Source organism: Sciurus carolinensis, chromosome 17, assembly GCF_902686445.1.
Source record: "Sciurus carolinensis chromosome 17, mSciCar1.2, whole genome shotgun sequence".
NCBI classification, from domain to species: Eukaryota; Metazoa; Chordata; class Mammalia; order Rodentia; family Sciuridae; genus Sciurus; species Sciurus carolinensis.
This window is the reverse complement of record NC_062229.1, coordinates 61,299,020-61,322,203: the sequence shown is the minus strand read 5'-3', so window position 1 is coordinate 61,322,203 and position 23,184 is coordinate 61,299,020. Positions and strand designations below refer to the sequence as shown.

Sequence of the window (23,184 nt, the reverse complement as noted above, 5' to 3'; positions counted from 1 at the left end):
TCAAGGCCAGCCTCAGCAACTTAGTGAGACCCTGTCTTAAAATAAAAAATAAAAAGGGATGGGATGTGGCTCAGTGGTTAAGCACCCCTGAGTTCAATCCCTAGTACCAGAAAAAAAAAAAAAAAAAAACAGAAAAGAAAAAGGAATGGGGGTATAACTCAGTAATAGTGTTCAATCCCTGATACAAAACACACACACACACACACACACACACACACACACACACAGAGATCAGTTTAGAATACTGAGGGTTCCCTGATACATGAAGGATAAAATGTTTATAGACAATCACCCAACAATTATATATTGAGTCACTATTTTGTACCAGTCACTAGCTGAGCTATTAACCTAAATATCAATTGGGTTCACTTCATGTTAAAACCGTTTCTCAGAAATGTATTTTTCCCTACCCCACCCCCAAGATGGACATTATTACCCTATGTACATGCATGATTATGCTATGGGCCTGACTCTGCACCATGTACAGCCAGAGGAATGAGAGGTTGTGCTTCATTTGTGTACAATGTGTCAAAATGCATTCTACCGTCATATATAACTAATTAGAGCAAATTTAAAAACAAAAAATAAATTTTAAAAACGTATTTTTTTCTGCTCTCCTAACCTAGAATACAACAAGGATTTGCTGAAAGTTATCATTTTGCAAGTCAATTCTACATCTAGTGCTATTGCATAAAAGGGACCAGGGTACTGACCTGACACATATATTTGGTATTGCTTTTAAAAACATAATCCCCATTGTGAACTTACTTTCGGTGTAAGTACTTTTTCATAAAGGTAAGTTCCTGTTTTAAAGATGGTTAATTGAGGTTGTCAGATAATTTTTTTTTTCCTTTTGAGATTTGATAGTAATTTATGGGGAGAGGGGATTTGCTACAATCACCACAAAGAGTTTTCTCTAAAAACATTCCCTTGGCTAAGAAAATCAACTTAAGAGCTTTTGCAAGTCTTAAAGGGCAACATCAGCAAATGAACTAATTAATCCCAAAACCAGTTTCACAGAGCATTCGTCTGGTGTCTAAATTACAAATAAAATTTCAAGAGATGAGAGGTCATCTGTCTGGATGGTAGTCTACCACTCAAGTTTTTCTCAGTCTGGAATTTATCGGCACATTAAGAAGAAATGAGGCTGTAAGACCTTGTGATGTGAGAGCCATCTTAATTTGAACTTCCCAAGTGCTGGGCATGTGTATTTCTGTCAATATTGTTTAATTTATACTGGTTAAAAATACTGCTTATTCTCAGGTTTCTCATCCAGAAAAGAGGACTGCTTTCTTCTACATCCTTCCTCTAAGCCAAGGTCATATTTGCCTTTCTCGATGCAAATTTAATTATGTTACATCATGTTCACTTGAATTAATTTGAATTGATGTAGAATTGTCCACATGGGCCAAGTAAAATAGAGAATCGAGCAATTCCCAGATACTTAAGACAGATTCTACATGTTTCTTTAACCAGAATCCATAAGAGTGTGTATGCACACATGTGTCAGAGACAAATCATGCTTATGAAATATTTTGTGTGTTTTTGCACATTTTCTAGTTTGTTTTCCAGTTAGGTTAGGACTATACCATTAGTTCTATAACAAATGGGCTATGAATTCTCCATATTCTATGTCCTCCTGTTCCTCTAAGCCTGGAGGTCACATGTTCAGAGAGCGAGACGCAAAAAGGGGTGCTTCCATCTGCCTGGATCCCTGAGTGTTTATGTGGAAGACAGACCTCTATAACCAGCAATGGACAGGTAGATTAGGCAAGAAACAAACTGTTGCATTAAGCCACTGAGATTTCAGTGTTAAATCTCAGTGGACTAAATTAATTCATCTCCTCTTTTTAATTTGCTTTCTCAATATTTACTTATGTTTTCAGTATTATACATGATTACCCTTGATTATAATTGATGTGGGATTATTGACCTCAACGTCATTAAAAATACAAAATCTTTCAACTTGTTGAATAGAGCAAGAGTTAGGCCTTGATATATTCTAACAAATTACAAACTGGCACATGTAATAGAAGAAATGATATCCTGATGCTTTTGTTCTCCCGCGGCACACAGTGCAGTATATTGTAAACAGGAGGCACTTAATAAATGCTAATGATATAGCTTTGGATTTTTTAGTCACTCTTTTTTCCCTCCATCTATTGGAGAATCTGGGACCTCCTCCTTCTTTTTTTTTTTTTTTTTTTGGTACCAGGGATTGAACCCAGGGGCACTCAATAACTGAGCCACATCCCTGGCAATCTGTGTGTGTGTGTGTGTGTGTGTGTGTGTGTGTGTGTGTGTTTCTTCATTCAGTTTTTTTTTTATTTATTTTTATTGTACACAAATGGGATACATACTGTTTCTCTGTTTGTACATGAGGTAAAGGCATACCATTTGTGTAGTCACACTTTTACATAGGATAATAGTGCTTGATTCATTCCATTATTTTTTCCTCCCCCCCACCTCTCCCCCCCCTTTTCCCTCTACACAGTTCCTCTTTCCTCCTTTCTTACCTCCTTCCCACCCCCCACTATGTGTCATCATCCACTGATCAGGGAAATCATTCACCTTTGGATTTTTGAGATTGGCTTATCTCACTTAGCATGATATTCTCCAATTTCATCCATTTGCCTGCAAATGCCATAATTTTATTTTTCTTTATGACTGAGTAATAGTCTATTGAATATATATACCACAGTTTCTTTATCCATTCATCAATTGAAGTGCATCTAGGTTGGTTCCACAATCTGGCTATTGTGAATTGAGTAGCTATGAACATTGATGTGGCTGCATCTCTGTAGTATGCTGATTTTAAGTCCTTTGTGTATAGACCAAGGAGTGGGATAGCTGGGTCAAATGGTGATTCCATTTCAAATTTTCTAAGGAATCTCCACACTGCTTTCCAGAGTGGCTGCACTAATTTGCAACCCCACCAGCAAAGTATGAGTATACCTTTTTCCCCCACATCCTGGCCAACACCTGTTGCTTGTATTCTTGATAATCACCATTCTAATTGGGGTGAGATGGAATCTTAGGGTGGTTTTGATTTGCATTTCTCTTATTACTAGAGATGTTGAACATTTTTTCATATGTCTGTTGATTGTTTGTAGATCTTCTGTGAAGTGTCTGTTCATTTCCTTAGCCCATTTGTTGATTGGGTTATTTGTATTCTTGGTGTAGAGTTTTTTGATTTCTTTATAGATTCTGGAGATTAGTGCTCTATGTGAAGTATGATTGGCAAAGATTTTCTCCCACTCTGTAGTCTCTTTCTTCACATTGCTGATAGTTTCCTTTGCTGAGAGAAAGCTTTTTAGTTTGAATCTATCCCAGTTATTGATTCTTGCTTTTATTTCTTGTGCTATGGGAGTCCTGTTGAGGAAGTCTGATCCTAAGCCGACATGTTGAAGATTTGGACCTACTTTTTCTTCTATAATCTGCAGGGTCTCTGGTCTGATTCCGAGGTCCTTAATCCATTTTGAGTTGAGTTTTGTGCATGATGAGAGATAGGCAATTTTTATATTTTATTTAGAGATAGGGTCTCTCTAAGTTGCTGAGGCTGGCTTTGAACTCACGATCCTCCTGTCCCAGCCTCCAGAGCCACTGAGATCACAGACATGCACTGCCAAGCATATTAAAAAAGCCACCTCCTTTTTAATACTACCTCTTCCTCTTGCCCACAGATAACTTTTAAAAGAACCAGTTTAAAAAAATACATCTCCTTGGTTATGGACTTAATACCAAGAACTGATTGTACTTTTGACAGGTCTTCATCAAGGCAAAATCCACTCTTTATAAATATTTTTTACTTTGAACAATGGGGACAGCATGGTAGACAGACTCTCAGGGCAAGTCAAATGAGCTAATGATATACGTGGGTAGACTTTATGAATAGACCTAATTGCTACCAGGTACTTGTGTAATGATCAGCCTGGGACTGGAAATGAAGCACGTCTTGTATTTGTGACATACTGCTCAAAGGAAACAGCAGTGTGTGTTACAATTCTCATATGCCCTGGAAATGACACTTCCTCACCTCAACTTTAATTGGCATGGGTAACTCTATGACTTGTAGATTCGAATGCTTGCTACTGCTTAAGATCTCTTACACACTCACCCAAATGTGCATGCTTGCATGCACATGCCCACACACACGCACTCACCTGCATGCACGTGCACATTCACTGAAGCCCTAATTGCAGAAACCAGAAACCTCGATTTCATTTTGATCTTGCAACTAACTTCTATGCTACATTACCAATATCTGAAAATGAAGTCCACTTCCCCTTAAAATAAAGAGCAATTATCTTTAGTTAAAGCATTTAATTTTCTTACAGATATTATAGATATCATTGGATTTTTTTGGACCTTTCTGTTGAGAGCATTTATTTTGCCATTTATAATTTTTTTAATGAAGACTTCATACTACTGAAAGGGCAAAATTATTCAATGTACCAAACATGATTTTCCCCATAATGTTTCAAAATCTCCAGAGAATAAAATCCACATTGACTCATCTTGAAAAAGTGATTATTTTCCATCAAATTGGCTGCTTGTACAGAATTTTCAAAGTTAGTAAAAACTAAAATCAGGGCTGGGGGACTGGTTCAGTGGTAGAGTGCTTGCCCAGCGTATGCATGGGCCTACATGTGACTCCCAGCACTGCAAAAAACATGAAATAAATTCAAAAAATAATGACTCGGCGACTCCAGAGGCTGAGGCAGGAGGATCGCAAGTTCAAAGCCAGCCTCAGCAACTTAGGGAGGCCCTAAGTAATTCAGCAAGACCCTGTCTCTATATAAAATATTTTAAAAAGGACTGGGGATATGACTCAGGGCTTAAGTCCCCTGGGTTCAATCCCTGGTACAAAAAGGAATGAGCAGGCTAAAAATGTAGATCAGAGAGTGTTTAGCATGCATGAGGCCCTGGGTCCAGTCCCCAGCACCAAATCGTCATCATCTAGTAACAGTGAAAATCCTTGACATTTGTACAATACTTGATTGATTTTGAAAAATACTTGATTGATTTTGAAAGTTGTGAAGTTCTGTGCTTACCCTACTCTGTCAGCTCATAGCCTGATCCCTATATGCTAATGAAAAAGGAAGGGTTTAGTGAACATTTTCTACATGGTGAGCAGAGTACTTATCACTCTAATTTCCAGATAGAGAAACCGAGGCACCTCTATTATTCATACCACTTTCGTCAGCCATTTCCTGTCCCTGCTGCAGCACTTAGTTGCTTTCATTTATTCAGTCCACAAGGATTTAGCTGGGTGTGGTGGTGCACGCCTGTCATCCCAGTGAATTGGGAGGCTGAGGCAGGAGGATCATGAGTTCAAAGCCAGCCTCAGCAACTTAGCGAGGCCCTAAGCAACTCAGTGAGACCCTGTCTCTAAATAAAATATAAAAAGGACTGGGGATGTGGCTCAGTGGTTAGGCACCCCTGGGTTCAATCCCTGGTACCAAAAAATAAAAATAGAAAAGAAAGAAAGAGAGAGAGAGAGAGAGACAGGGAGAGAGAGAGAGAGAGAGAGAGAGAGAGAGAGAGAGAGAGAGAGAAAGGAAGAAAGGAAGAAAGAAAAGAAAAGAAAAGAAAAGGAGAATTTGAACCATTTACCATTTGCATTAAGAATTCTATTAAGCCTGGGGACATAGCTCAGTGGTAGAGTGCCTAACATGCACAAAGGCCTAGGTTCTATCCCCAGCAGCGCTCTCTCTCTCTCTCTCTCTCTCTCTCTCTCTCTCTCTCTCTCTCTCTCTCTCTCTCACACACACACACACACATACACACACACACACACACACACACATACACACACACACACAATTCTATTTCAGTAATGATTTGATCACCAACTGTCAGCTATACACTAATTGCCTGGACCCTCATCTCAATTAACTCATGCAACAACCCCTCAGTAGGTATTATTGCCTGTACCTCAAATTTAAGTGTGCACATATTTCTTGCTTATCTACCATGCATGCATCAGTTACTATGCTCTTTAGTGTGAACCATATAGACTAGGTCTTTGCCCTCAAGGCACTTGCAGTCTTTGAGAGTAGGACAAAAAAGTCTATCCTGCATTTGGGATTGGGGTGGTAATGAGGAGGTTCAGGATGCTAGGGGAGTCTAGAAAAAGTGACCTTGGCTGAGACCAAGAAGAAGCCTAAGGAAGCAGCATCAAGACTGAAACTTGGGTTAAGGATAGGTGACAGAGAAGGGGAGAGGAGGCACAGGGACCAGGGGGCCAGGCAAGGATATGTTATGCTGGAGAACCAGGAGGAAGAAGTCCAGAATAGCTGGAGCTTAGAAAACAAGACCGAGTGGGGGGAAATGAGGTTGAAACGCTGTGCAGGAGCCAGATGGTGACAGCTCCCTCAGCTTTGATAAGGATCGCAGACTCCTACTGCCAGGGAAAATGGAAAGTTACTAAGGAGTGTGGAGCAGCTGAGGAACAGAAGCAAATGCATGTTGGAAAAAGATGAGCAGACTGCTGTGCAGGGGACAGAGTTAGCCCAGAGCAACGGTGTCACCCAGAAGCTCAGAAGAAGGGTGAATTCCCAGGGCTCACCCCAGACCTACTAAACCCAAACTCTCCAGGGATGAGGCCCAGGACTCTTCTTTATTTTCTTTCAATTTTTTTTTTTTTTTGCAGGGGTACAGGGAATACAGGGTCATTCGACCACTGAACCACATCCCCAGCCCTGTTTTGTATTTTATTTAGAGACAGGGTCTCGCAGAGTTGCTTAGCATCTTGCCATTGCTGAAGCTGGCTTTGAACTTGCAATCCTCCTGCCTCAGCCTCCTGAGCCACTGGGATTACAGGCATGCACCACTAGCGCCCAACTTTTCTTTTGATTTTTAAATTTTTTTTTCAGTGCATTGTAATTATACATAAGAGTGGGATTCATTATGCCACATTTGCGTGCACATAATTTGATCAATCTCATTCCCCAGTACCTTCCCTTTCCCTCTCCTCCTCCCTCCCCCTGTTCTGCTTTTCTGCTCTTCTGATCTCCTTTCTATTACTTTCCCTTATTCAACACTCTGTCTTTGAACAAGTTCTCTGGTTGATGGTTATGTGCAGCGAAGGTTGAGAACCACTGGATTTGGGTAGAGGTTTCCAATCTTTGCTGCATTGGGATGTCTTAGAGTTAAAATTACGCTTGCACATATACTGGTACCTGAACCCCAGCCCATAATGTCTAACTTAGTTACGTGCAACCTGGGCATTGCTACTGCCTTATAACTCATATGCAATCAGGATGGAGAACTGCTGTATCAAAGAGAAGCAAGAGAGGATGCAGGTGATGCCATTGGTCCAGGCCAGAGATGATGGCGGCCTAGCCCAGGAAACTGGGCAAACAGAATAGCTGGATTCCAGAGAGATTAGGAAGTGACTGCACAGCCATGAAGGGTTAGACCAGACTGAATCCCCTTGCCCTTTCTTTACAAAACCACCCACCTACTTCTTCTCTTCCCTGGTCTTTGGCTGCTCCCACCCAAAAGACAATACCCATTCTCTTCTTTAATGGCTTCGGTTTCTTGCGTTTCACAATAGTGCAGGTGACCTGAGCTGTCTGTCCATCTAGACTGTGAAGATCATTAGGTGATTCATTAAAAAGTTATAAAAAAAGAAAGAAAGGAAACAGCAATATCCTCCATGCTGGATTAGAACCAGAGTCTCTGGCCTCGATTATAGCTGCAATAAATCCTCTTCCTATTGGCAAGATCGGGCTAAGTGGTGCTTTCTGAGTAGCTGTGTCTTTCGTTGGCATAACAAGCCTCTGCTATTGGTGTTGCTACTCTTTGAGCTTCTGCTTGGCAAATGAGGCTGCAGATAGAGCTCAGTATTTTCGTCCATTGTTACAGAGTGGGTAAGGGGCATTGAAGGCATTTAAGTGGACATTTAAGGTGATATCTGACTGTTTCCAACTCTTGGGTGCCTGACTACAAATCCCCATAGCAGCTCTGGTTGGAAGGGAAACACAGGATCCCTCCATGGCTTAGATAGGAGACCAGCCAGCCATGCCTATTAAAGCAAGCGGATGCATGGCTAGTCATGAAAAGGGCCTTCCTGAAGAAAGGCGACGTGAAGTCACACTCTGAATGCGATATCCGATTTGCAATTATAGGAAGGGGAGGGGAGGTCATTCCAGGACTGTGGCAGCACAGGGAAGGGACTGGATGATTACTGTAAGATCAGAAAGGAGTGGACTGACTTGTGTTTGCGGGGTATTTTTATGTATTTATTTGCTGCTTGCTCTGAGAATTGCTGCATTTGGAGCTCCAATGTTATATTTACTGCATCGCCAGAAGCCAGCGAAGACATAAAGTCGGTGACTCAAACGCAGGCGGTCTTCCCATTGGCTGGCAAAAGCTGGGAGCTCAACCCTGCATTTGGCAATCGAGTTGAAGTGCATCCTTCAGAATAGAAACTTTGACCTGCTCAAGGTCTTGTCTGGAAGAGGGAAGAAGGCCTGGTCCAGAAAGAGGCAAATGGTCTTATTTTAACTCTCCTGCAGATGAGGTAGTATCTCCTTGGGTGATTTTTCTAAAAACAGAATGTAACTGAATGTGCACAGGATACCTAATTCCAGGCTCTCTCTACAAATAACCCTGGAATAGAGGCCTAGGTACAGACTCAGGTGGGAGTCGAGTCTGCATATTTCATCAGAGTCTCCTCCGCTGATAATAATAGAGTCATATATCCCGACCAGGTGTGGCACCCCCCCTGTGAGGAAATGTTTATTGTCATCACCGTTGCATTTGTCCTCTGAGGTTATGATTTTGGAGCTTACAGGCACAGATTCTCAGAGAGGTCAAGGGCTCAGGCTGGGATCACACCATAAAAATGAGGTTGAACTGTGTTAGATCTCAAGATTTCTGATCCTAAATCTCTGCTCTTTCTTTTTTTGTTGGGGCTGGGTATTGAACCCAGGGACACTTAACCACTGAGCCACATCTCCAGTCCTTTGTATGCTTAATTTAGAGACGGGGTCTTGCTAAGTTGCTGAGGCCCTCACTAAATTGCTGAGGCTGGCTTTGAACTTGCAATCCTCCTGCCTCAGGCTCCCCAGCCACTGGGATTATAGGCATGTACCACCATGCCAGGTCTCTGCTATTTTTTTTTAATAATTTTAATAATAATCCCCTCTAGACAGGGCCAATTATCCCTTGAACTACAGGTAAACTACTTAAGCTTCTAAAGTTTGGTCCTGAAAGGAGGCACCCTGATCTGTCACTTTAAGTGTTGCTCAAATCATAATCTGTGTAAGGGTGAACGTGGGCAGTCTGCGGAATGCCAAGGACTGATGGATGCTCAATTTCACCCTACGCGTCTGCATGCCCAACTCTCTGCTAATCATCATACACATGCCATCTCACTTAAGCTCGGATCAACCCCATAAAATGGATATTATGATTCTTATTCCCACATTAAAGTTAAAGGAGTTGAAAAACATTAAAATCTAAGGCTGAGAGGTCCAATAACTTGCCCAAGGTCATTCAGCTTTGAAGTGCAAAGGCAAAGATATGAACCTGGGTGGTGGAAAGGGGCACTTGCGAACCACGTGCCACAGCTGCAATATTGAAAGTGGATAAACCGGGGTCAGGAAGAAAGAAACTGGAGGGGACAACCAGGCATGGAAGGCTAGCGTCCAGCCATAATCCAAACCTTGGTACATTCTAGAGACAGAGTCACCTGCGTCTCCTGGTTAGACACCGACACTGTCCCGGCTGTAACTTTCCAGACTACAGTGCACCAGAAAGACGGCAGTCGCAGGAACAGTTTGCTTTAAAGGACGATTAAAAAAAAAAAAAATGGGGCTATGGAGGAAAGGCGGGCTTTGCCAGCTGAGGGAGAGGTTTATGAGGAGGCACCTCTGCCCTCCTCCGCAGTGCTGTTTGGCAGCCTCCCTCTCAAACCTGAAGCCCTGGGACTGCAAAGCACAGAAGCAACAGAGTGAACGGATTGAGCTAAACCCAGACCAGCAGGTGGCTAGCATCACAACAGCTTAAAGATAACCCCGCATCCATCCCTGAAAGCCCACGTGCTTTACCAGGCACGTGACTGGCTACAGGCCAGCAAGAGTTCACTCTTCACCTGGCACAGAACGGCACCTTCTTGCCACTCAGCAGCAAAGCCTGGCGCACTAGAAGTTAGCGGACTGGGAATTTGCTCCCAGCTCTCTCAGTGATCATTATGCGACTCTGGGCAGGGAGCTCTGGGTCACCGTTGATTAACTCAGTCCTGAATCAACCAGGTAGTCGTTTTATTCAGATGCCAGTTATTTACTCAAAGCCGAGTTTGTCCTTGCTTCTGCATTAGGTGCTGGGGATGCAGAGGTGAGCAAAATCCCTCCTCGGGAATATCCAATAATCACAAGAGAGCCTGGAAAGTTATGATCGTGACAAATGCCAGGAAGGAAAAGGGCATCGTCCTTGGAGAGCACGCGATGGGGCAGATCCACTGAGTCTGGAGGGGTCGCAGAAGTATTTGCTGCAAAGCTGAAGGATGAAGGATAAGATGTTGGTAGTCAAGGAGGAAGGAGACAAAGAGGCACGTCCCATGGGTGAGAAACAGCACGTGCAAGGAAAGTCCTGTAAAAAGGCCTAGGAGGTCCAGGCAGGGTGGTGCATGCCAGTAATCCCAGTGGCTCGGGAGGCTGAGGCAGGAGGATCACATGTTCAAGGCCAGCCTCAGCAACTTAGCAAGCCTCTGAGCAACTCAGTAAGACCCTGTCTCTAAATAAAATATTTTAAAAAGGTTGGGGATGTGGCTCAGTGGTTAAGCACCCCTGGGTTCAATCTCTGGTACCCAAAATATAAAATAAATAAATAAATAAATAAATAAATAAATAAATAAATAAATTTGAAAAGGGGCCCAGGAGGCTGCTAATCCTTCCAAAGATCTCTGCTGAGGTGAGCATGGTGTCTGATGAGGTCACAGAGCTCAACAGACCAATGGCTAGCCCAAGGTTACTGCATCATGTCTAAAGCTCCTACTGGTCGCAGTTCTAGGTCATTTTCATTTCAGTTCCGAAGTCCGAACTGAATTCCACTGTTTTTTTTTTTTTTTTTTTTTTTTTTTTTGGCAAGCAGAGCAATGATTCGAATAATGCATTAAGTTATCTGCCTATCTCTGCTTATATTTCCTGCATATTGCAATCATCTTTCTCTCTGTGACTGAAGCAAAAAAAAATAAGGTTGACCTTGGAAACGTCCATAGTTAGCCTTACCTCCTTATGGCTGTCACCTGGGAACCCCAGAGAGTTCAGGCATCCCCGAGGAGAGCTGGTACCCACAGATGCCTCCTAGGCACAACTGTGAAAGTCAATTCCCCGGGGGGCTCTAAGGCTAATGAGGAGGGAGACTCCAATTCCAGGCCCCCTGATGATTTCTCCATCACCCCAGAGGTCAGATAAAGCATCCCAGGGTAGGCCTTTCTTTCTTTTTCTTTCTTTCTTTCTTTCTTTCTTTCTTTCTTTCTTTCTTTCTTTCTTTCTTCTTTCTTTCTTTCTTTCTTTCTTTCTCTTTCGTTTTTGTGATAGGGACCTATTTACATAGTGAAATGACTTCCTCTCTCTGTCCCCCCTTCCAAAGTTTCGGTTCACAGACATGAGAAAAGTGGTAAGACACACACGTGGTAAACTGCCTAGGCAAAACTATTCCAACATGTGCTTCCGGGGTGCTCAAATGCGTTGCGCATGCGATCAGATAAGTTGGGGAAATTCAGGTCTGCAGCAGGTCGGGCTGGTGTGGGATTTCTTGCTTCTGTGCCTTGTGCCCCTTTGAGGAGAGAATCAAGGGAGCGGCCTTTCCAGACTTGACCTGACTTTCGATCTTGTCCTCATGGAGAATCTAGAGAAGTCGAAGGACAACTGTGCCCCAGAACACAACTTTGAGAAATGCTAGGAAGACTTTTCAGAGACTCCTGGGACATGATCGCTTATAACTTTTCTCATTTAGAAGGGGCTGTGACTTTGAACCAAGGTCCAACAGTAGGAGCCAAATCCAGGACCAGAACACAGTCTCCTAACTTCCATTCTAGGACTCCCTGCCCTAGGACGGGTTCTTTCAAAAATCCCAACGGGAGGGAGGAGAGTTTACATCAATGAGTGCCCACTCTAAAATGGGGTAACTCTAGAAACTATATGCTAAACTGCAGGACCTACTGTGTGACAGTTCCATGCTGGGAACTTTGTACACATATCATCCGACCCAGTCATAAGATGCTGCTGGGGGCGGGGAGGTTACCTTATCCCATGTTTACAAATGAGGAAACTGAGGCTTAGTTGAGCAGCTACTCAATCCCTTTCAATAAGGACAAAACCAAGATTTAGACCTGGACCTGATTAGGTCTGACTTCCCTTGCATAATTCCTTACATGATGTCATTTCTTCCTTTCAGTGTCCATCCAAGATAAAAAGGTCTCCATTTTACAGATGAGGAAACCGAGGTTTGGCAACACTAAGAGACCTGACAAGGTCTCCCACCCAGGAGTGGGTGGGTGCTGCTCCATTTGGCCAGACCTCAAGTCTGTGTCCACATTGGCTCTACAGAGATGCTGGTCTGAGTCCTTCTCTCTGCATTGACTAACAGGGCATGAAAGTGAGCAGGGAGTGCCACGGGCCTTTGACCACTTGAACTTGAGACCTTCCTATCTGCATTTATGCAACGCTAGGCTCAGTTTCCCATCTCTTGAAAAGAAAGGCCCAAGGAAATCGTTCCCTTTGCTTGACAGACAAGTCAAAACAGCCACACTGCCTCTGCCTGACCCCTGCTAGTAGGAAGATGATTTTTCTAATTAGCTAAAGAGCCTTCATGCCCATGTACATTTTGAACCCTAATGAGCTGTTGAAGTGAAAGGTTTGCCCTTGGCCTGGTTCTCCAGCTGATCTCCCCTGTCCTCGGTGGAAAAGACCAGCGCAGTAAACAGAACCTCGTTTCCATGGAAGCTCCCTCTCTGCCTTTTCCTTTTCGGCACTTGAAAGGGTAATTACTTGATTCCTCTTTATATGTTTGGATTTCATACGCTAGAGCCGTCAAACTCGTGATAGAGGAACGGCCTTCTTGATCACGCCCGGCTATTTTCGGGGACTTCAGTCACATTTCCCTTTTCTTCCTCTCTTTGGATCATTAGCTGTCAGGCAGATGTATCCGCCCTCTGGTCACTCCTGCTAATTAGAGTCTAACAGAGGAAAGGGACTCGACCCGGAGAAAGTGAGAGACACTGAGAAGCCAGGGAAATACGTCAGGAGATCAGAGCCTCTGAGGCACATCCCCATCTGAGGGGGACACTGTCCCATCTGGTGCACTCTCGTCTGAACCTCTGCCACCCCCTGGTGGCCCATGTCAGGAATGCAGCCAGTGTGGGCTGCTCTATTAACAGCATAGATAGGTCCAGCCACCATTTCCTGAGGGTTCACTGCCTGTCAAGCACTGGGTTGAGCACTTTTATAACTGTAGTTAATTTTCATGGCACCCTTAGGCAGAGTTATTATGAATATTTAGATGAGGAGACCCAAAGCACAAAGAAGGTAAGTAACTTGCCCAAGGTCACACAGCTACCCAGTGGCAGAGTCAGGATAAGAACACAGCCATTGCTGTCATTTCTTAGGATTCTGGCACTGCTGAAGCCTCCCCTGAAGAAATCAGTGTATTACAACGAGTGACGGAGGGTGGCTCTGTATGGTAAATTGACTCATGTCTACAAAGGGAAGATGTTGAGTTAGTTAACCACCAGGACCAATTAGAAAATCAAAACAAGGCACTTAAGAAGGAAAACAACAGAATGCTAGGCAAGAATTTCAGTTTGAGGCAGAGCAAAGGCAGGTGCAAATGCCTAGCTCCAGCTGTGCCGACCGGGGTGTGTTCCTCCACATAAGTGAGGCTCGGTTTCCTCATCTGTAAAATGGAGACTAATGGTACCTACCTCTTAAGGTTGCTATTTTGCCGTTGGGACCTGTGAAATTTCCCAAACTATTCTGTGGAATGTTTGTTTTCCATGAACTAATTGTGTAAAAGACAAAGTTAAATGCAGTTAAGTAAAGAACTTTCTCAAAGTCTTGATTGTGTTATCGTGTATGATGCTCAGTGGTAGAGCACCCTTGGACTCAGTCACTGGGTGCAAGGAGAGAAAACAAGAAAAAAAAGAAAGAAGTAATCATGATGCTTCAGAAGTATGGCCATAAATTTTCTAGCAACATCGTTTGCATCAGATTGGAGGTGACTATTTCGTATACCATTGCATAGCATAAGGAAGAAGCAGGAAGCTTCAGACTTCTGAATAAAAATGTCTTTTAGAACAAAAGGCCTTAGGAATCTCATCTATCCAGCAACTTTTTATTATGAATTGAAAAGTACTAAAAAGAGGAATAACGCCCGTCCTATTACAATACCACCGTTTCTTATTAAAATTTTCTGTGAATAAAATAAGTCATGTCTTACCAGAAAAGGCAGACTCAATTACAGTTTGAAAGATAATGGTAGACTGACTTGGAAATAGAGAACTTCAATTCATAGCGCAGGCATCCGCGTGCCACCTGTTGTAAATAAAATTTTATTTGGGGAATGCGGCGACACTCATTCATTTACAGTCGTCTCTGGCTGTTTTCACAGTGTAATGAAGGAGTTGATTCATGGCAGCAGCGATCTGCTGGTACTCAAAGCATCAAGTCTTAATTATATGGCCTTTTCCATAAATGTTTATCAACCTCTTTCATAGATTTATGGGAACGAGGATTACAGAAGTAAACCTTTCCTTCTATGGATGGAAAAACTAAAATCAGAGACACGAAGGAATTGCCCGGGTTTATTTATGCATGGGTGTTCTGACCTTGATATCCCCATACCTGTCATCAACGAGGAAGACCAACATGGAGTTCACCTTAGATACCAGCAGTGATGGGAAGTAGCTCCCTGCAGGTTCGGTTGAGAAGGTTTTGGGACTCAATAACAAGGAATGCAGTGACTCGTTGGTTTTCCATGGTCCAGGGATGGAGGAGCTGTACCTGAGCCAGAGATGCATGTGGACATCCTGCTTGTCTGCTCCCGGCATCCGTAATAGTGACTTTGCCATCTCCCTCCTTGAAAGTCTGTTGTATGAGCACTTTCTCAACTGGGCCCAAACAGGGGTGTTTCGTGGAGCCTCCATTAGAAAAACTGACGCAGACCACTTCAAAAGTGATCGATGATTCCTACAAGGTCATTCAAGTGTCTCTCTTGGCAACCGCCTACCCCCTGAGGCTCCACTCCAAAGAATGTAACTTGGGGTTTCACTCAAACTGGATTTGTTGGTGGCAAGATTCTTCTTCTAGTGAGCTGTGTCCATGGATCCCCAAACGGGCATGTAAAATGAAACATGGTAAGTTGGTTGGCTTTTGTGACCCAAACTGAAAGTCTGTATGTTTGTGCTTTTGTGCAGCTGGACAATCCAGATGAACAGGCAGCCCAGATCCGAAGAGAGCTGGATGGACGTCTCCAGATGGCAGACCAAATAGCCAGGGTGAGGACACCTGGGGAACATCTGCTGGGAACCAGGCTGAAAGTCCAACCCAGGAAGCGCACTGATCATTAATAACCTTCAAAAGATCAAGTTGAGGGGCTGGGGAGATAGCTCAGTTGGTAGAGTGTTTGCCTTGCAAGCACAAGGCCCTGGGTTCAATCCCCAGCACCACAAAAAAAAAAGATCAAGTTGAGCTGGGCACGGTGGTGCATGCCGGTAATCTCAGTGACTCAGGAGCCTGGGGCAGGAGGATCGCAAGTTTGAGGGCAGCCTGGCCAACTTAGTGAGAACCTGTTCAAAAAAATAAATAAATAAAGAGGGCTCAGTGGTAGAGAGCCCTGGGGTTCATTCCCCAGTTCTGATTGGGCCTTTAGCCCACTTCTACGCACCCAGAGGTACCACATTCTCCAGTGAATACCCAAACTCAGATTCCACCTTTCTCCTAAGTCCTAGGCTGATATTTCCCATCACCTGCTAACGCTGCCACTTAGACATTCCCCTGGCACTTCAAGTTGAATGTGTTGGAAACCTGCCTCCTTTCTTCTTCCCCCCAACCCCATGCACACACCTGCATTTCCTGCTATTTAGGTATCTCTATCCAGTTACTATGGATGAAGCTTCCCAGTCACTATCGACCTCTTCTTCCTCCTGCCAACACCCCACACGAGCAGCTGCCCAGCCTCATGGACTCTAAATGTGGGCTGGAGATCTCCTGTCTCCCTGCACCACCGCTGCTGTGACCCAGCCCCCATCTGCAGCACTTGGAAGCTACCACAGAGTCGTCACAGGTCCCTGGCTGTGGTCCTCCCCAGACTGTCCATCCCGCTTGTAGTTGCGGGATGAGCATCTCACAACAGAACTTCAGAGCCTTCACTAGATCTCCCATGGATCCCAGAACAAAATCTAACATCTTTCATGTGGTATTCAAGGTTCCCTTCTGGGCCTTATTTCCTATAACTCTCTCACCAGGCCTCCCAGTTCCAGCTGCAGAAAGTCTCCCTCCAACCAGGTGCGGTGGCGCACACCTGTAATCCCAGTGGCTCAGGAGGCTGAGGCAGGAGGATCCCAAGTTCGAAAGCCAGACTCAGCAGCTTAATGAGGCTCTAAGCAACTTAGCAAGATCCTGTCTCTAAATAAATTATTAAAAAGGACTGGGGATGCAACTCAGTGGTTAAGTACCCCTATGTTTAATCCCTGGTGCCAAAAAAAGAAGAATGTAATAGAGTCCCAGAAACACATTAATCAAAATAAAAAAATATTTTAATGAATCTTTTTAAAAGTCCTAAAGAATGTCAAAAATCCATGAAGAATAAAATATCAAAAAAATTAAATAGCTACCAGTTCTTGCTGGTTCCTACTGAAACCACAGGTCCTGTGTGCATGTAAGCGTGGAGCGCTGTCAGAAAAGACAGGGAGATAGGAGAGGCAGTAGAAAGAACTGGACATCATTTTCCCATGTTCACACGTGAATTCACAACCAGGAAATTCCACAACATGTACAACCACAAGAATGGGAAGTTATACTCCATGTATGTAGGATAAGTCAAAATACACTCTCCTGTCATGGATATCTAAAAGTAAATAAATAAATAACAGGGGGGAATGCGCATGGAATAGAGCTTAGCACTGGACCTTTCTCTCCATGTGAGAAGTGTTCCAGGATTTGGACATAGAGAAAAGAATTTTACTGGATCAGAAACCAAAGAGAGATTCCAGGAGGCAGAAGAAGCCCTCTGTTTTTCGCTCAAGCAGTTTTACTGAAACATTTTGCAATTTGTTTTTGGACACCTTTGAAGTTTGTAGTCAAGTCAGTCTGGTGGCTAAAAACAGTATGCAGTTATAGATCTGGCTAAAGGTAGTGTAGAAGGCGCTTATGTTTTTAAAATCCTGCTTAAAATGTGGAGTAAACATCAGAAAGCCTTTAGAATTGACTCCTCCTGTAAACTCATTGTCTCCCTGTTTTAGTCAGCTTTTATGCTGCTGGAATTTAAAGACCCAACCAGAACAATTGTAGAGGAGGAAAGGTTTTATTTGGGGGCTCACAGTTTCAGAGGTCTCAGTCCATAGACAGCAGGCTCCACTCCTCGGGACTCAAGGTGAGGCTGAACATCATGGCGGAAGAGTGTGGCAGAGGGAAGCAGCTCACATGGTGATCAGGTAGAAGAGAGAGAGACTGAACCCAGTTCACTAAATATATACCCCAAAGGCACACAACCAGGGACCCACCTCTTCCAGCCACAACCTACCCATCATGAGGGGATTAATTCACTGATTGGGTTAAAGCTCTCATAACTCAATCATTTCACCTCTGAATGTTCTTGCATTGTCTCACACATGAGCTTTTTGAGTCACCTCATCCAGTCCATAACATTCCCATTAGCAAATGAGCTAGAAAATGGAGACCATTCAGTCTATTCCCCTGCCTCTTAGGCAACCGTACACACCAACTAATAAGTATGCATCCCATCTACATAAAATTACACACACACTTCAAAAACAAGCTCAAGGCACCTCTAATTATTTTTTCATTTGAGACTTGACATGATTGACATGATAATTTAAAAAACTGATGTTGGGCTAATTTTAATTTGTTAAAGGGCATTGATGAACAAATGGTATACAGTGAATCATGATGCTCATCCCTGAACTGATCAAAGAACTCCCCTAGCCCACACCCTCAGTATTCCAATGCTATATAGGATATTATTAACAACTTAGAACTAAGATTTCTTTAATGAAATGTGCAATTAAAATAAAATCTTGGTTAGCATTTGCAGAAAATGGAGAATAATTTCCGAATACATGGGGAGGCCCCCAAACATTTAGGGTATTGCACATTTCTATAAGGTAGTCTTCCCACTACTATCTTTTTCTCCTAGCAATTGGCTTCCTTCTGCAATACTGTTTTCATGCCAAAGACCCCTTTGCCCTGGGGTCTTTGCTCTTGGAGCGAGATAAGCTCTTCACATATGGAGAACATATCAGGGTCCTCAGCCTTCCCTGGCCATTGGTGATTGGTTCAAAATTGAATGTTTGGTGGAAACTAGGCCAATGAATCGCCTCTCTGGGACTGTGCACTACCAAGCCAACAGGACTATATCTTCTAGTGATAAAAAGATGTCTGCAGTCATATTTGATTCTTACATGTAGGTGAGAACAGTTGAAAGGATAAAGCCAACACAGAGAAACAGAATCCACAGAGATGCTAAGGAGTCCTCAAGGATGTTCACATACCTGTTTCGTTTCCAGTTATGTTTGTGTTTTGGTTGTTTTAGCTATAGAAACAGAAAAATCAATTCTGCCTTCACTTAAGCCCACCAGACTCATACTGGGGAAAATTGAAAAATATCTCATCTACCAAAATATAAGTAAAATATCAAGATCTCATATATTGGCTAGTTCATGAAGAGATATTAAAACAAAGCACCTTGCCTCTCTTAACATGTCCTGATTTTCTATTTCCAGCCCCACAGTGAATTTTTAGTGAAGATGTGCAATTCAATCCATATGGCTGAATGTTGGTTCCTGTACATATTATAACCAGAAATCCTGCCTTTAGGTGTTACCATCGTGTATAATTCACTCTGTTCTCTTATGTAAAAGATGGGTTGAGCCCTTTTGATTGCAACTGGGAGGCACCAATTCGAGGAAGCTAATGGAAAACAGGGAAAGATTTTAGAAATCAAGAAACCCAAGGTCAAAGTAGAGCAGGACTCCGGGAAAGAACTAGAATCAGGGGCCACAAAGGGATCAGGGCTTTCTGTTTAGATCCCATCTCTGTGTGTCACATTGATGATCCTTTCTCTGTAAAACCAGCTTTCCTAGTGGGGAGCGTGGTTGTCCCATAGCTCTGCTTGTTTCTGCAATGTACACATAGGGAATCGTTCAGCCATTCAGTCTCCCTCTCACCTCCTTCTCCTTAGTTCCCCTTCCTCGATCTTACTCCCTCCTTGAAATTCACAATTCTAGGAATCAATCTCCAATTGACCCAGTTCAAGGACCAACCCTGGGTACAAACAACCGATCCACAATGGAAAAATGGTGAGGGTCTCCCTTGTCTCAGGGATGCTGGAGATGTATCACCTAGGGTGAAGGTGGTACCTTAGAGGTAGGGTTGTAGGTAGGGTGTCATTATGAATTTGAGATGCCCCAGATGTGCCTAATTGTATTAACTATCACCTAGACAGCATTTGCTATGTACTAGAGTCTCTTCTAAGTATTTTACACTCCATGACCTACCTAACCTCCAATGACCTCATGAGAAAGGTACTATCACTGTTGCCGCTTCTTAGTTGAGTAGGCTGAAGCAGAGGCATCAGAGAACTTGAACAAGGTTAGAAACTGCTTTCTTAACTAATATGCATACTATAATGACAAAATACCTTTTCAAATACAGGCCATCCTGTTCCTCTTCACCCCAGTCTGAGAATCCAGTATTTCCCTCATGTATTCTTTCACCTTCCCTTATCCTGGCTATCTCTGCTCAGCAACCCTTTATTAAATGGGTCAAACTTTGACTCTTTAATTTCACATCAACTCTTATTGAGATCTTTGTGAGGCAGTCCTTGGTGTGATTATTAGGTTGACTTACACAACCAGAAGTTGAATAGTCCCACGATGGCTGTCTGCAGGCCAGAGAGCTGTTCAGTTCAAGATGCTGATACCTTACAACAAAGGGGATCAATGATACTACCCCAGTCTAGGAAATAAGGCTTCTGGAAATTCTTGGATAATCACTGACAGAACCTACTTTGGAAGAGTGAAAGTGCTGGAGATAAATGGAGCTTGCATCTGCTGCTGCTTCTTTGTCCTTCCAACTTATATTCCATCCAAGCCTCCAATCTATTGGATGGTACTGCCCACACGTAGTGAGGGTCTCCACTCTAGTTTGTTATCCCACATGCCAATCATTCCTAGACACACCCTCATCTACATACCCAGAAGCCTCTTAATCTTAGGCATCTCTTAATCCGATCAAGTTGACAATTCAGATTAAACATTACACTTGGAATTATGAAATTCCCCACAGTTTGGGCAAATCAAAGCTGAGGAAGTAAGAGCAAGTAGATAAAGAAGCTCATCTAAAACACCATGCCTGAGTTCCAAATGCCTTCTAACATGTTGCTGGTTTTAACGAATTATGACCAAGACCTTTGTTTCTCTCCTTTAATATGTCTGCCCCTTCCTCATCACTCCCTGCACTTTACCCCCACATTGTCTATGTTGACTGGGGAATGCTAGAGCAGTCATTGCTGAAGAGGACTCAGCTATCACCAACCTTCTGCTGAGTGTAAATGACAGGTCCAAGTTATAACCTGAGTCCTCTTGTTTTCGTCAGCTTTTCCACCACTGTGACCAAAAGACATGACAAGAAAAAAATATAGGAGTAAAAGTTTATTTGGGCTCATAATTTAAGAAGTCTCTGCCTGCAGATGGCCAACTTCATAGCTCTGGGCCCAAGGCAAGCCAGAACATTACAGTGGAAGGGCCTGGTGGAGGAAAGCAGCTCAGGACATGGCACCAAGAAACATAGAGAGCTCTGCGCACCAAGAAACTTAGAGAGCTCTGCTCACCAAGGACAAAATATAGACCCCAATGTTACACTACCACCCCCAGTGATCCACCTCTTCCAGTCATACCCTACCTACCTACAGTTACCACCTAGTTAATTCGTATCAGTGGATTAATCCACTGATTGGACTATACCACATAATCTAATCATTTTACCTCTAAAAATCCTTACATTGTCTCACTTGTGAGCTTTTGGGAGATACCCCATATTTAAACCATAACAGCTCTAATTCTAAATTTCTTGCATTTTCTTTTGAATAATCAGGTGCGAGGTAGTAAATTACTCCAGGACCCGAGGGTTTGCCTTTCCTCTCTCCCTGATACTTGCCCCTCTAGGAACCAACTTTCTTCCACTAGAATTTGCTGTATATTCCCTTCAGCTTCCCTGGAAGCCCATACAGGTAGCAGCATTAGGCAGAACTGGCTTGTGGAATTCAGAATGCTCTCTGCTTTGATTTCTTTGCCATCTTGAGAAGAGGTTGTAGGAACCCTGGGGTTTCTGCCAGTCATGTTCTTAGCATCAGACACTGCCACTGCCAGGCGTGTGTTTGTCCTCTCCTCCTAGGACAGGAGAGAGGGAAGATCATCTTTCCCTTATCCACAGCCCTGAACCGTGTGACCTTCCAGTTCCATCACACCAGCATCCCACAAGCCATCAGACAGAGACGGCGACACAAGAACATCAGACAGGGATAGTGCCCTTGTGAACATCAGTCGCGCTGCCTTAAAAGTTCCAGGAAGAGATCGGAGTGCATTTTTTTCTTTTAATCTGGTAGAAAAGACTTCTTAATCCCTGTTCAAACATTTTCCCAAATCCTCTCATGTTAATATTAAAGTGTCCCCACATTTCACCCAGAAATTAAGTCTAAGTTATTTAAATTGTGTGATTAGAAGTTGACATTGAAGCTTAAATAGGCAGATTGTGGCATTAGTGCTGGTGTGATATTTACCAGTTCTTTTGGCCACATTTTTGGGATAAAATCCCAAAATTCTCAAGCTAATTGTATCATACAAATAGGACTGCTTTTGTGGTCTCAGTGGCAGAAGTCAGAGTGAAATACCATTGGTTTTTCAAGTCATCATTTAAATATGAAATTGCCAGTTAGACCCCTTTTCTAGGCAAAGCAAAATTACCCTCTTCTACCCTGGCCCTGTTGCAAATACCAATGAAAAATAATATCCAAACAACCCTCAATGGAAAAGTTCCTTTCTATACATTGCCATAAATCAGATGAAAGTATAATCATCTCCTATTAGTGAAAGATACTAATACCCCAGTTTACAAACTAATATTGCACCTGGCATTCATCCCATGTCATGAAGTAACACAAGTGTCCAAGCACATGAGAGGACTCTAGTTTGATTTATTGCCTGAAAAAAAAAATGCATGTAAAGGCATCTCCCTGATTCTGGCTTTGGACAGATAGTTAAGAACCCAGGGAAATAGGAGTTCAATGAAAAAAAACTAAATTTCAGGAAGTTTCTCTAAGGAAGTCCATCCAAATTGTAAAATCTAAGGAAATAAGAGCAAAGAAGTAAGGGTAAGGGAGCTAATCTAGGAAATTATGCCTGAGCCCAGGTACCTTCTCATGTCTGTAAATGCCAATTTTGACAAACTACTACCAAGGCTTTCTTTTACTCATTGGAAGTACCACCCCTTCCTCATCCTTCCCTACACTTGACCCCCACACTGTTCATGCTGGGGAAATGCTGGAGTGGTCATTTTTGTTGGCATTACTCATCAGCCCTCTGCTGAGTGATTGCTGCAAAGTAAGGTGCTGCATTCAGGGTATACCATGTCCAGCGACCCACAGCATCATTATCTAAGCCCTGTTGACATATGGGGCCAGATAGTTCTGCTCTGCTGTATTGTAGCTAGTTTGAAACTTGTACTCATTAAGTTTCAAACTCAACTCATTATCACCTTAACATTTTTGCCTCATTTCCTTCCTGGAAATGGGGGTTCAAGAGCAGCACTTGCTTCTGTGGGTCATTAGAAGGATTTAAAAAGGTAAGGTGTGTAAAACATTTAGACTGGTGACTAGTTTATAGTTAGCACTCAGTAAATGCCAATGAGCCTCCTTTTGTTTTCTTAGACACTGTCA

At 43.1% G+C, this 23,184-nt stretch overlaps 1 protein-coding gene across 18 annotated transcripts in view; it reads left to right on the top strand.

Moving 5' to 3' along the window:
• The window catches only part of Cadps (calcium dependent secretion activator), a 488,152-nt gene that overhangs the window by 196,807 nt on the left and 268,161 nt on the right, over positions 1 to 23,184 (top strand). For all 18 annotated transcript variants that reach the window (XM_047531270.1, XM_047531267.1, XM_047531269.1 and 15 more), the window contains exon 4: positions 15,428 to 15,508. In XM_047531270.1, coding sequence (XP_047387226.1) covers positions 15,428 to 15,508 — 81 coding nt within the window. The remainder of the gene's footprint in view (positions 1 to 15,427; positions 15,509 to 23,184) is intronic.